At 42.1% G+C, this 13181-nt stretch overlaps 2 protein-coding genes across 2 annotated transcripts; one reads left to right on the forward strand and one right to left on the reverse strand.

Annotated features, from left to right (window-relative positions):
- On the reverse strand, nt 1-660 carry LOC110437277 (leucine-rich repeat extensin-like protein 3). Its single transcript, XM_021465664.1, has one exon. It carries the CDS (start codon nt 658-660, stop codon nt 1-3), a length of 660 nt encoding a protein of 219 aa, XP_021321339.1.
- Nucleotides 4242-12517, forward strand: LOC8073511. The gene is made up of 12 exons (XM_002444228.2): nt 4242-4418; nt 5861-7253; nt 7470-7477; nt 10030-10205; nt 10501-10561; nt 10640-10738; nt 10828-10922; nt 11063-11176; nt 11320-11387; nt 11573-11683; nt 11768-11999; nt 12096-12517. Exons 2-12 carry the CDS (start codon nt 5947-5949, stop codon nt 12204-12206), a joined length of 2382 nt encoding a protein of 793 aa, XP_002444273.1. The 5' UTR covers nt 4242-4418; nt 5861-5946; the 3' UTR covers nt 12207-12517.

The following is a 13181-nucleotide window of genomic DNA, read 5'->3' on the forward strand; positions in this document are numbered from 1 at the left end:
TCAAGCCGGAGGAGCGCGTCCCCGAGCCAAAGGCCCGTGGGGGACGCTGATCCATGTGCGGCGGAGACGCGGGGGCGGAGTTGGTGGCGGCGGTGGTGGAGCAGCAAGCGCCGAGTCGATGTAGTACGCCGGCAGCCGAGTCGGCGCCGACATCCGCGCCGTGATGGTTGGTGGAGATGGACGACGCGGAGGCGGGCTGTGCGCAGCCCGCTCAGGAGACGGCGTCGGCGTCGGGTACCGGATCGGCGACAGCTGCTCTATGCCCAATGACAGCCATTGGCTGGCCACCATGGATGGTGGCGGTGGTGGGCACGGGCCGTCGTCGTGAAGCGGGCACCTAGGCCGGGGTGGAGCCGGCAAGGCGAGGACCGGCGCTGGAGGCGCCGGTGGAGTCGGTGCCCTCGACGGTGGCGCCGCGGGCGAAGCCGTGGATGACACCACCGAACGTCGTGACGGAGGGGCGACGTTTGCATGTCGGTGTCCCCCGAAACGACGTCGTACAGGAAAACGCCCGGGGTTCCTGTCGAGATCACGGCGTTCGCCCCGAAAGCGATAGCCGCGAGCCTCTCCAAGGAGTTCCCGGATGTCCTCCAGTAGTTCCGCCTGAAGGCGGTTGTTGCCGAAGTGTGTGCCCAATGTTCGGGCACGGTTCATCGCCATCCAGACGATTTGAATGATGAGAGAAGCCATTGAGGCAGGATTACGGCGAGGGAAAGGCATGATTCTACCTTGGGGTGAGGCCCTGGGCGAAGGTCGATCCCTCGACGATGTTCTATCCAACCGAGCTATTCCCCTCTGGGGTAGGGGAGAGCGATGTGCGGATAACGTGTTACGAGTGGAATGCCAAAGTACGAGAACAGAGAGGAATAGAATGAACTCGGTGTTTCTTTATTCATTGATCACGGGTATTTATACAAGTTGGGGGGAGAGGAAACTCTCGCCCCAAGTAAACTCGAGCCCACGATGAGTCGTGAGTGATATCACGGAGGTGGAACCGGTCTCCACGGGTACGTGCGTAGTCGTGAGTGATATCCCGTAGGCGGTCGTGGAGGATGTCGTAGTTAAGATAGATCTCCCGTAAGAGGATCCGAGGAGATGAGATCATCCCAGATAAAATATCCGTAACACAAATGAACAGTCTGAGGTATCAGCAATCGATCACCTGTAGGTACTGCAAGAATTTAGCTAGACAACTGACACCGCTGTACCACTAATGGTCAGCTGGACGAGAAACATTCATGATATTTGCTTATTGTTCATTTATCTTCTCACGTCATATGCTTTGTCAGTTTGGAGTATGGACAATATTGAGCTAATTCTATAGGCAATGTAGAATTTCTCACTGCTGCAATGACTTTATTTGTACAGAGAAATAAAGAAAATACTTCTTTTTCCTCGATAGTGGTACGGAAATGTCTATTTTCGTCCTTTGAAAGGATACAATTTAGAATTCCATAGTTGATTCTTGTAGAAAATCATGGCTTTTCCATATGATCTCAGATAGCACCAAATTATCTAGAACTTCTGATTTTAAAAAGTATTCTATTTTGAAGCTATTTTGGTGTCCAAAATGTGTCTATAGATTTCATATACGATTTGATTTTGTAGCCACCTTTTGGATACCTAAACATTTTTAATTGAAAAGCTATCAACTAATAAAGCCATTTTTATGTTTTAGTAAAATAGTTTTTAATGAATCTGACACGTTTTTCATTGAGTGGAACAATATCTTAGGTAGGTATAATAGGTCCATGTTTACGACATGTTTGGCTAGCTCTATAGCAGAGCCGGTGGAGCCTCAAAACACTAGCTCCTCCGGCTCCTCCACTTTACCAATTTTATTTTGTTGAAGTCGGAACCTTTTTGCTTCACGCAATCACGCTACAATGCGCTACATGCCAAACAATGCCTTAGATAAGATGTTCTACATTCATGAGAAAATTGTTCAAAAGGAAAAAAAAACATCTAGCTCCAAAAAAAATAATTGTTCTAGATTCTCTATAAAAATACTCTAGCTTCAAGAAAATTGTTTCTGAGTTTAAGAGAGAATTTTCGAGCTTCACAAGAAAAAAATATATTCCACCTTAATAAAGTAAAAGATGTTCCATATACTTATTTGAAATGTTTCATCAAATATTATTATGATTCCACTAATTTAAATCAATCTTCCATTAGACATTGGAGTGAGTGATGAAAATTGTTAGAAAACAGGTGGGAAAACCTTCAACCATTTCTATTTTTGAATTTCACAAATATGGAAATGAAACCAATATTGTCTTCAATGGAACAAAAATGAGATATTGGGGTAATAGGAAACGAACAAATACAAATGGAAATTAAAAATAAGTTAAGATCGTGACAAGACTTAGTATACCCATTTGATATGTTATGAGCCTTATTAAAGTGCCCCATGAGCTTCTTGATTGTCTGGGGCTATAAGTGCAATCAAGCTTTATTGTGGGTTTTAGTGATAATGACCACTCAATTAGAGAGCTAATGATATTTATCAAGTTGACAAGCAAAAAATGTGTTAAGGAGGATGTTACATGACATGGTGGAGCCCCCAATTACAAAAGATTGCAGCAATGAACTCAAAGGCGTCTAATTCTTTTCATATTTCAATTTTGAGTATAGAAAATGCCCCACTATACAATGCATAAACTTGAATGTGCAACAATGCTCAATTATTCTATCAAATGCACCCTCAAGTCTTAAGCGAAGGCACACAATTTTCTATCCTTTGTGCTGCCTAGCAGGCGTGGCACTGCCGTGACTTACTATGACCATTGGGACAAAGGTATTTATACCCTTTCTTCTTCTCCCAATGGTCACCTTGCCCATTCTCGACCAAATCTGAATCCAGTGCACCACCAACTCTCACCTTCACTCCCCATTGAAGCTCCTATGCTTCAAAGCTTTCTCCCTTGATTTCCTTGCAAATCGCTAAGAGATTAAACATGTAGGAGTGATTAGAGAGTAGCCCCAACTAATTCTCAACTTCAAAGCACTTGGTTCACGTTTTAACTGGTGGATTATGTTTGTTACTCTTGGAGCTTTGCTCCTAGCCGGTTAGGAGTCGCCCGGAAGCTTCCAACCCTTGTGTGACTACTCCAGGATGTTTGTAATCACCCAAGCATCTAGGTTTGGTCTCGATCTACTTGTTTGAGCTTCAACGACAACATCTTGAGGATGATCTAGGCTCTACTTAACCTTAGAAAGCTAAGAAATTTACCTGATCTAAATTTCATGCGATAGTTTTTGAATTATATCTTGAATTGTATGTAGGTGCAATAGTGCTGCTCTTTTGAGCAACAACGTTGTTGTACATCGGCAGTGCTGCACCTGGAATTTGATATCCATTTGAGTTTGTTTTAAACATGCCTATTCACCCTCACTCTAGGCTTTATAGCGATCCAACACATGAGGCCCCCTTCTATTAAAAATGTTTATAACCTCACATGCCAAGTGTTCATTTTTGCAGAAGCCCTAGAGGATGACCTTGGCTTAATCCAAGGGGCTTTCGAAAATGGTGGACATGTGGAAATGCTAAGCTATCTTTGAAAGCGATCCGAAGAGAGCATCATGAATATGCCGTCACCAAGTCCTCGAAAAAGGAGAACACGAAGTACTCAGGCGAGGCGATTCCTTAGGAAAGGAGGAGAAGGCCACCCAAACCTCACTATATTCGCAAGGAAGCTATATTTCAAAAGGCACACAAAGGAAGTTACAATTTGCCTAGGAAAACAAATCTAATTTGGATTCTTGTTTGCTTGACCAAAATGTCCCAAGGCACACTAAGTATGCTGATGATAGAGTGAAGGGCATTTTGGTCCATTAAACATGACTTCGACACTATAAATAGTTATTTGGAATGAAATAGGCACAATAATCTCTATTGAAAATTCACACTGCTCTATACTTGCATCTCAATAGTTACCCACGGTAATATTATCCAAGACCTCGATCGTGAAAAACATTTATACCTCTCAAAGGACTTTCTAAAATTTGAATTAATATTTGTTATAGAGATATAATGTTCAAAGCTTGCTACAATAATCAAAACTTCTAAAACTTGTCCTAAATTTCGTAAATACATGATATAGGAAATGGAACGGAACTCATCCACGTTGGTTATGTTCTATGAAAAGAAAAATTAGAAAAAAAAAATAAGAAAAAGATTTTTTTTTGGGTAAAGAAACGGCCCAATCCAGGAGGGCCCCCTGCTGGTGCTCTCCCCAAGGCCGAACAGCCTACTCACTATTGGTTGCTGCCGCCATTCTCACCGGGCTCACGGCGTGCTCTCTCTCTCTCTCTCTCTCGCGGTCGGCGACGATCAGGTCGCCGCTGCCGGCTCCGCCTCCCTACACCGGGTGCTTTGTTGGGCTCTTCGCTGCGACGAGCCGGGGAGCACGTACCAGGTATGCCCGCCCTCTCTTCCATTCCTGCTGTTGGAAACCGATCACCCAAACCCTAACTTGAACTATCTGGCTATATGCAATCGGATCTGATCTTACTGCAAGTGTATGCGAGTATTGTGCCTACTACTAGCTTCGATTTTTTCTTTTCTTGAAAAGATATCGGGGGTACATGTGTGCCATGTCCCTGACTGGGTCTGCCTGAAATCGAGTTGGGGGAGGAAATAGAAATGGATGAGGTCACCAATATTACACACAACTTTCCAAGCTTGATGATTTGCTTGTATGTAGAGGATGCCTTTCAAGCTTTCAGCTTGGGTTGGGTACCTAGGGTTTCTTTTGCCATGGTTTGCTACTGTGATCTCTGCAGGTGGTACTTGTAGGAAGGCCATAAACGCCATGCTGGAATGTTCCATTCCATTATCAAACTAGAATGGTCAATGAGATGGACGCAAAAAAATTCGTAACTAGTCAGTTACTGGATTATTTCAGTTCAAAACCTTAGTTGACCCTAAATCAGTTCAAATTTGGGTCTAGTTTGAATCTGTCCCATTTTTACTCATTTGAGCTTACATCTTAATGAATGCACTTACTACATTTTCATATCTATGTCAAATATGCTTCACAATCCATTTAGAGAAAAGGCCAGCTTTTATCACAGAATGTCCATATTTTCTTTGAGTGTTGTCTGTTTTGTAGGAAGGGATTGTTTTTCACCTGATCAGTGAAACTTTGTACTTCATCCATTTTTAAATATATGTTGTTTATTAAGACATGCTATGCATAAAGGCTTACCCTCTTTTCGTTTTTCTGCGGGCATGTCTCTGTGATACATATTTTTGTTATGTGTCTACAAGTTGATGTTACAATCATGTTCTTTGTGCATATTTCAATGCCATAAACAACCCTGTGGACTGATTTCCTTCAATTTTACCAAATACATGCTTTCTAATTTCTATGCCATTTTATTCCCTGGGTTCTGGTCAATATATGTAGATTGCTCTATTTTTAAATTTGCATATGCAGAATAGTTTTTCTTTGGTCTACCAACTCTAGTGTGTGTGTGTTTTAATATATTCTTGAGTATGTAGGAGAGTTGCGTATCTTTGTATTAAGAGAGAAAGAAGAAATGCCCCCTTACAGAAACCTCTCTCTCTCTCTAGGAGAACTGAGGGGTTCAGACTATGAAAGAAAACAGTATCACCTGAAAAATAGAAAACGACTCGTGACCCTACCAGGGCTAATTGGGTCAATTTAGAGTTTCAGGCCTAAGGATTACTACTTCTAGTACAGGGCTGTATTCCCTTGACTGACCCTAGGTTATGTTTCATCGCTTCACCATAATTACTACTTGTCAGATATGTGGTTTTCTGAAATTTCTTGACTACATTTTATTAAAAGTACTAACTGATGTATCCTGTCCTGATTCAATCTTTTTCTTGCAGTAAATCACATCATATTGAACTTCTTCCTTTTGGATCTGACTTATCTTTTGCTCACACTGGAGAATTAGTTTGCGCTTTGGAGGAAAATGAGCAGTGCCCCAAAGAGGTTGCACGAGGAGGGTAGCCACTCCACACCGACAAAACGTCCTTTGGATGACAGCAGCTTGTATTCGAGTCCTGGGAAAGTTATTCAGTCCAGTGGCAGTGATTTCCATGGTTCTTTTGAACATGATGGTAGATTTGCCAAAATTCAACGTGTGGAGCCTCGTGATGATAAGAGGCCATCCGTACCATATCGGATGCCTGTTGGCTCCACCAACTTTGCTGACCACCCCGTCTCCTCTGACAGCAGATTAGAATCAAAGCAAAATAAAGATGCACGGGACAATAAGGCAGATGACCGCGAGACAAAAGCTGATGCTAGGGACGTCCATAGTGATTCAAGGATTGAATTTCAGGCCAATAAAATTGAGAGTGATGTAAAGGTAGACAATAGAGCAGATGAAAGCGAAATAAGGGCTGACAGGAGGGGCCATCCTGATTACAGAAGTGACATCAAATTTGACAAGGATAATCATTCTACTGTTCCAGCAAACATAAACTGGAAGGACAACAAGGAGCATAGGAGTAAAAGATATTTTGAACAGCCAGCTGATACTGTGGATTGGCGTTTGCCCCGTCCTAGTTTACAAAGTATTGATGAAGCTCCCAAAGGTCTGATTTCTGTGGAAGAGCGTAACTCCAAGGATGCAAATGAATCTGCTGGTGATAACAAAGCTGAACCAAAAAGTGAAGATAGGTTCAGAGACAAGGACAGGAAAAAGAAGGACGAGAAGCATAGGGACTTTGGTGCAAGAGAAGGTGATAGAAATGATCGTCGGACTGGTGTACAGCTTGGTAGTAGTGGTGTTGAGCGAAGAGAAATGCAAAGGGAAGATAGGGATGCTGAGAAATGGGACAGGGAAAGAAAAGATTCCGTGAGAGATAAGGAAGGCAATGATAGGGAGAAAGATTCTGCTAGGAAGGATTCATCTGTAGTAATTGAAAAGGATAACACTATACTAGAAAAAGCTTCATCTGATGGAGCCATTAAGAGTGCTGAGCATGAGAATACAACAGAATCCAAGGTACCTAAGGATGATGTATGGAAAGCTCACGATAGGGATCCTAAGGACAAGAAAAGAGAGAAGGATGGGGATGCAGGGGACCGGATCGAGCAAAGAAGCAAATATAATGATAAGGAATCAGATGACAATGGCACTGAAGGAGATATGGAGAAAGATAAGGAAGTTTTTGGAAGTGTCCAACGCAGGAGGATGGTGCGACCGAGGGGAGGTAGTCAAGCATCTCAGCGTGAACCTAGATTTCGGTCCAGAATGCGTGATGGTGAAGGGTAAGCTTGCTGCTGCTTGCTGCATTTTGCTACACTTTCACAGTTTTTCCAATAGCATGATAAAGTAAATGCAGTTGCATGGTGTTTTCCGTTTCTGGAAATTCAGTCTTCACTAACTGAGAACTAAAGATAGGGACCTAATGTTTACTTTGTTAGAGGTTATTAATGAGTGTTAGTCATTGATATCTTATTTATTTTTTTCCCTCCGTCTTGCAGGTCTCAAGGTCAGTCAGATATCTACTTTCATATAGCTGAATACAATGTATACTGCTGCTTCCTTTTGAAACTGGAGTAATCAAAAGATCTGCTTCCGTAAATATTCATTTTCCCTTTCCTTTATAGAAGACTTTGCAACTCAAACTTTCACCCAATATTAGAAGTTGCTTACATTTTTATGTTGGAAGAAATGCAAGTTCTTTTCATTTTGTGTTGGAAGCAGTGCATTTTACAATGCATGCATGTTTTTTTTGAACATTAAATACAGCAGGGGAGGCCCCCACTGTAGAGATTTTATTAGAAGAGGCACAAAAAAAAAAACTGTACACACCATTTTTTAGTGTGCTTTTCCATTTTTTTAGCTTGCTAAACACAGCTGTGAAAAAATGGGTACTGCTATGGAAACCATGCATACATTAGTATTATAAAAGGTTAATATTATGAGGAATGCTGTCCTAGTTTTAGGAAGGTTGTTGAGTATTAGGGAAGTTATATGCTATTATTATGCTTATAGGAGTCCAAGTTGGATGTGGTCTGCTGTCCAGTTTCTGAAAAGAGTAATATGCAGCAGTGATACCTCAATTTTATCTGTGGATGTCATTTGGGTCCCCAAACTATTATCTGCAGTTGCATATTCTTGAACTTACTAACTAGTTCACCCGAGGTCCAAAACCTGTTGATGTGGACGATAGCAAGGTATGAAATGGAGAGAACACAGAAAGCAGGGTGGAAGACAATGTTAAGGGATGCCAAGTATGTAGATTATAACTGATTAGGAAAGTTGGAACCTCTGGGAACTACTGGGCAAGTTCAGGACCTGAAATTAATAGTCGAGGAATCTAGATGACATCCCAGGACAAGTTTAAGGATGGTTCCTGTATTCCACTTTCTATTCTAAAACTACAAAGACAGGCCATGCATCCAATGTACAGGAAGGAATCAAGAGTCAATATATTGTAGGGCTTTCCCCACAATCTGCTATTATCAGAGCATCTTTTTGACAGGAGAAGCCTGAAGGCTAGAGAGGGGTCAGTCCCCCTGTCACTGTATTCATCTGGTTACATAATCTTTGGCATTAGAGTGACATTGTATATTGCTTCCCATCTGTCGCAAGTTTCCAGGGCCACTCCTTTCACTGTGTCTGTTGCTGTTACTCATTGCCTGCTCTCACTTCTCCACCCCTGCAGCTGCTATTCATTTGCTGCCTTTGCCCAGAAGCCTTCAAATTCCCACCACCAGCAACAACAATGTGCCCTCCTGATCCCAATAAATCGGATGATGCCTCTGCGTGTTGTCCTGCCCCACTGCCTCAGCTTTGTTTGTTACCTGCATCAAGTGCTTGCATCAACTGTCACATTGCTGCTGGCCTGCTGCCCCTACCCTTGAAGTCCATCTGCTACCGATTCCCCTGCAGCTGATCTCTGCCACTGCAGTTGCCCTCCGGCCTCCTGTACTTTAGCTGCACTCGCCCTCCATTTTTAACGGTGTGCCACATGCCCTCCCATGCTGCTGCTTGCAGCATCAATTTATTGCCATCAAACACCACTGCCCCACTAAAACCAGCCGCAAAAACCAACCACTACTTTCTGCAACCATATGACAGGCTTTCTATGTTTCCTGTTGCCACCTGCCAACAGCTAGCTCCACAGCACTAGGATAATTTGGGCTCATAAAGATAACTTTCATAATACTGATAGCCTTCCTAATCCTAGTAGAGAAAGGGTTCATAGCCTGTGGTTGTGGCTCCTGAGTAGCAACCTCATGCACCTGGGTTCAACTTTCCATGGGAGCGAATTTCAGGGCTAGCTAAAAAACATCCCTTGCTGGCAACACAAAATATTGGCTGGGCGCTAGCCTATGGTAGTGGCAAGGTGCTGAACAAGGTGGGTGGCTGTGGCCACTGGCCTTGGGTATGGAGGTGGTGCTATCGGATCTTCACTGTCAGGGTTTGGGAAGTTTCTTGATCGATTGAAGGCTGAGATTTCTTCTTTCATACAATACCGTGGGGCGGTCTTTGCCCTGCCATCTTAGTGTTTTTCCTCCTAATACTAGTAACCTTGCCAAGGCTACTATCCTTCCTAATACTGATTCATGCATGCTTTCCATATCAGGTCCACTGTATAAATGATGAGTTTCCTGTTGCAATGTGCATGAAATTATTTATGGGGTGCAGGGTATCCTAGCTTCAGTCCACGAAGAAGCAAAGTTATGGGTCTAGTCTAGTGGGTGCGAAGGGCATAGCCTTGTTGACTGAACGGATACTTGGTGTTGCCTAATTGCTTGGCTCGTTGGTCGTTCACCCCTAGTTTGTCAGTGCGTGTGTGGGTTTGTTTTCTCTGTGTGTTTGGGAATTTCCGTTTGAAAGTTTTTGTGGGCTTGTTGTGGCCGTGTGTGTTGGGGTGTGTTGAGGTGTTATCTTTGTTGTTTTGGGGTTTTCTCGTACCCCGTTTTTTCCTTCCTGATCTTAATATAAAAGATACACAGCTCTCCTGCGTGTTCAAGAAAAAGAAATTGTTTATGTGGTACCTCTGTGAACTTTACAGCCTTCTCTTCGTTGCAGGTAAGTCTGAGGTGTCTGCCATTGTTTATAAAGCCGGGGAGTGCATGCAGGAGCTTCTGAAATCATGGAAAGAGTTTGATGTAACTCAGGATGCTACAAATGCTGAAAGTCTACAACATGGTCCTACTCTTGAAATTCGAATACCTGCGGAGTTTGTTACTTCCACTAATCGTCAGGTTAGTGTACAGTTTTGGCAGACAATCTCTGTTTTAGTCACTTTGGATACCTCAGTTCTCCATGTTGACACTGAAGCTCTGTCAGTAATTCTGTTATGTGTACTACTACTACTAGTAGAGCTTCACTTGGTTGTTATTAGTTATGGACACATGTTTGGTACTTACCTCACGGCTGCACCTAGCATACCAGCATGTTTCCATTTATCTTGCACTTTTTTGAAATTTTATCCTCCAAGCTTGCTACTGTCTACTCGTTTATCTCCTTTATTCATTTGTCAATATCACTGTTGTGCAGGTAAAAGGTGCTCAGCTTTGGGGAACAGACGTTTATACAAACGATTCAGATCTTGTGGCTGGTAGATTCCTGTTTACTGTTGCAAGCTTCTAAATAGTTCAGAAAAATTTTCCTATGTACTAATGTGTGTTTCTTTTAGTGCTAATGCATACTGGTTACTGCTCCCCTACATCCTCCCCTCCACCATCTGCCATTCAAGAGCTTCGTGCAACTGTTCGAGTTCTACCACCACAAGAGAGTAATAAGTTTCCATGCATCTGGTGACAGTTCAGTCAAACTTGGTTGGAATGGACTTTACTTACTCATAAAACTTGATATTTGTCCCAGGTTATACTTCAACACTGAGGAACAATGTGCGCTCACGTGCTTGGGGTGCTGGGATTGGTTGTAGCTTTCGGATTGAACGCTGCTGCATTGTCAAGGTATGAGGGATGCAGGCAGTATAGAAAATTACCATGCCTCCTGTTTTTATGGTACACTCTTGATGCGGTTACCTTTAGAAACATTTTACTGGTCCTATTTCGTGGAATGTTTGCTTAGCATCTTTTACATGCTTTTTCAGAAAGGTGGTGGAACCATTGATCTTGAGCCACGCCTTAGCCACACATCAGCTGTGGAGCCTACTCTCGCTCCAGTTGCAGTTGAGCGTACAATGACGACAAGAGCTGCAGCTTCTGTAATTTTCTTTTGATTTCCTTTATTTTTCTCTCAGTTTCATTCCCAATTGAATCAATGGTTCTCTTAGTCTGTTTTAGGTTTCGTGACCAGCAAACTTTTCTCTACTCTAAACTAAGAATTTTCCAACATGGTTTATTACAGAATGCACTGCGTCAACAAAGATTTGTTCGTGAAGTGACTATACAGTACAATCTGTGCAATGAGCCATGGTACCTTCCTGACCTGCATTCCAAGATCTCATTTGTAGTTCCCTACGATTGTCCCCTATCCGTTACCTGTATTGCCATTTGTACTATCTCTTGATGCAATAGGCTTTTCTGCTACTTTTTGGAAGTCTTGTAGTTCTCTTGTTTAGTTTTAGGATGCTTATGATATGACATTTTGGATTCTTCAGGTTAAAATATAGTATAAGCATTGTGGCAGATAAGGGATTGAAAAAGTCTCTGTATACTTCTGCTAGACTGAAGAAAGGAGAAGTCATATATTTAGAAACACACTTTAATAGGTACGGGGTTTTGCTTCTTTGATTGATTCCCAAGTTTTACTTCGATGGAACTCAGTATTTCAATTTTGTTACACGTTTACACAGGTATGAACTTTGCTTCAATGGAGAGAAGCCTCGTCTTATTGGATCAAGCTCCAATGCATCTGAATCAGAAACGGAGAAACACCAGAGTGGTAGTCACCATTCTCAGAATGGTGACAGATGCTATGTGGAGCATGAACTCCGGGATGTGTTCCGATGGTCCCGTTGTAAGAAGGCCATGCCTGAAAGTGCCATGCGCTCCATCGGTATCCCACTACCAGCAGACCAACTAGAGGTATTTTCTACTTTGTCAGTGGATGAGACTTGAAGCCTTGAGTAGACAAGAACACGACTCTTACATTGACACTTGCTACCTCGGTCAATGATGCAGGTATTGCAAGATAACCTAGAATGGGAGGACGTGCAGTGGTCACAGACTGGTGTGTGGGTATCTGGGAAGGAGTATCCCCTCGCCCGAGTGCACTTCCTCTCGGCGAACTAGATAGAAGCAAGGAGCTAATATTTCCTGTGGACAAGGCAGGAGCTTAGAATATTGCAGTTTCTTGTACTGTACAAGGTGCGATGCACCATGTCATGTGTGTACAAAAAGAAAAGATCAACTGTTGTAGGTTACATTATTATTTACATGATAGTGTCTTACTGTGTTGACTATAACCTATTCGTTAGGGCTGCTTGCTCCTGCCCATGCATGCCTTAAAGATGTATTGCTGGTGTGAGGTCCTGATAATAATTGTTGGGTTTTTGTAATTTGAATTGTTATTTGATATAATATATCAATGTCCTAATTGAACATGTCGGTCCTCAAATACTAACATGGTCGGTCAAGTAATTTAGTCGACATGACGCAAATACTCCCTCCGTTGGAGTCGTTTAGACTTTGTTGTAAGTCTTTTTTTTCTTTTTCTTTTCTACATACGTAATTTTTAATTCTTCTGTTCTATGTTTTGGCATTTTTAGATAGATATATCTAGATATAATTTATATTTAGATGCATAGCAAAAGCTATAAATAAAGTCAAAAAATATCTTATAATTTAAAACAGAGAAAATATTATTTATCACACAGTACTATAGCAACCGCCTATATTATCATCCTATGTTGGAGAAGACACCATATGAGATTTTGAATGGTTTTTTTTTGAAAGAATAGATCTTGAATGGTAGAAAGTCCAATATTGCATACTTTCGAGTTTTTTTGTTGCAAATGCTATATATTGAAGAAAGGCACTAGATTGAAGTTTGAAAAGAAACGTGATGAAGGCTTCTTGCTTGGTTACTCCACTACTAGCAAAGCTTATAGAGTTTGGAATTTGGCTAATGGTACTCTTGAGAAAGTTCATGATGTGGAATTTGATGAAACAAATGGTTCCCAAGATGAAGATGGGAATCTAGATGATGTGAGAGGTACTCAATTGGTCAATGCTATGAAAAACATGGATGTTGGTGATATAAGGCCT

This window comes from Sorghum bicolor, chromosome 7 (genome assembly GCF_000003195.3).
Source record: "Sorghum bicolor cultivar BTx623 chromosome 7, Sorghum_bicolor_NCBIv3, whole genome shotgun sequence".
Lineage (NCBI taxonomy): Eukaryota > Viridiplantae > Streptophyta > Magnoliopsida > Poales > Poaceae > Sorghum > Sorghum bicolor.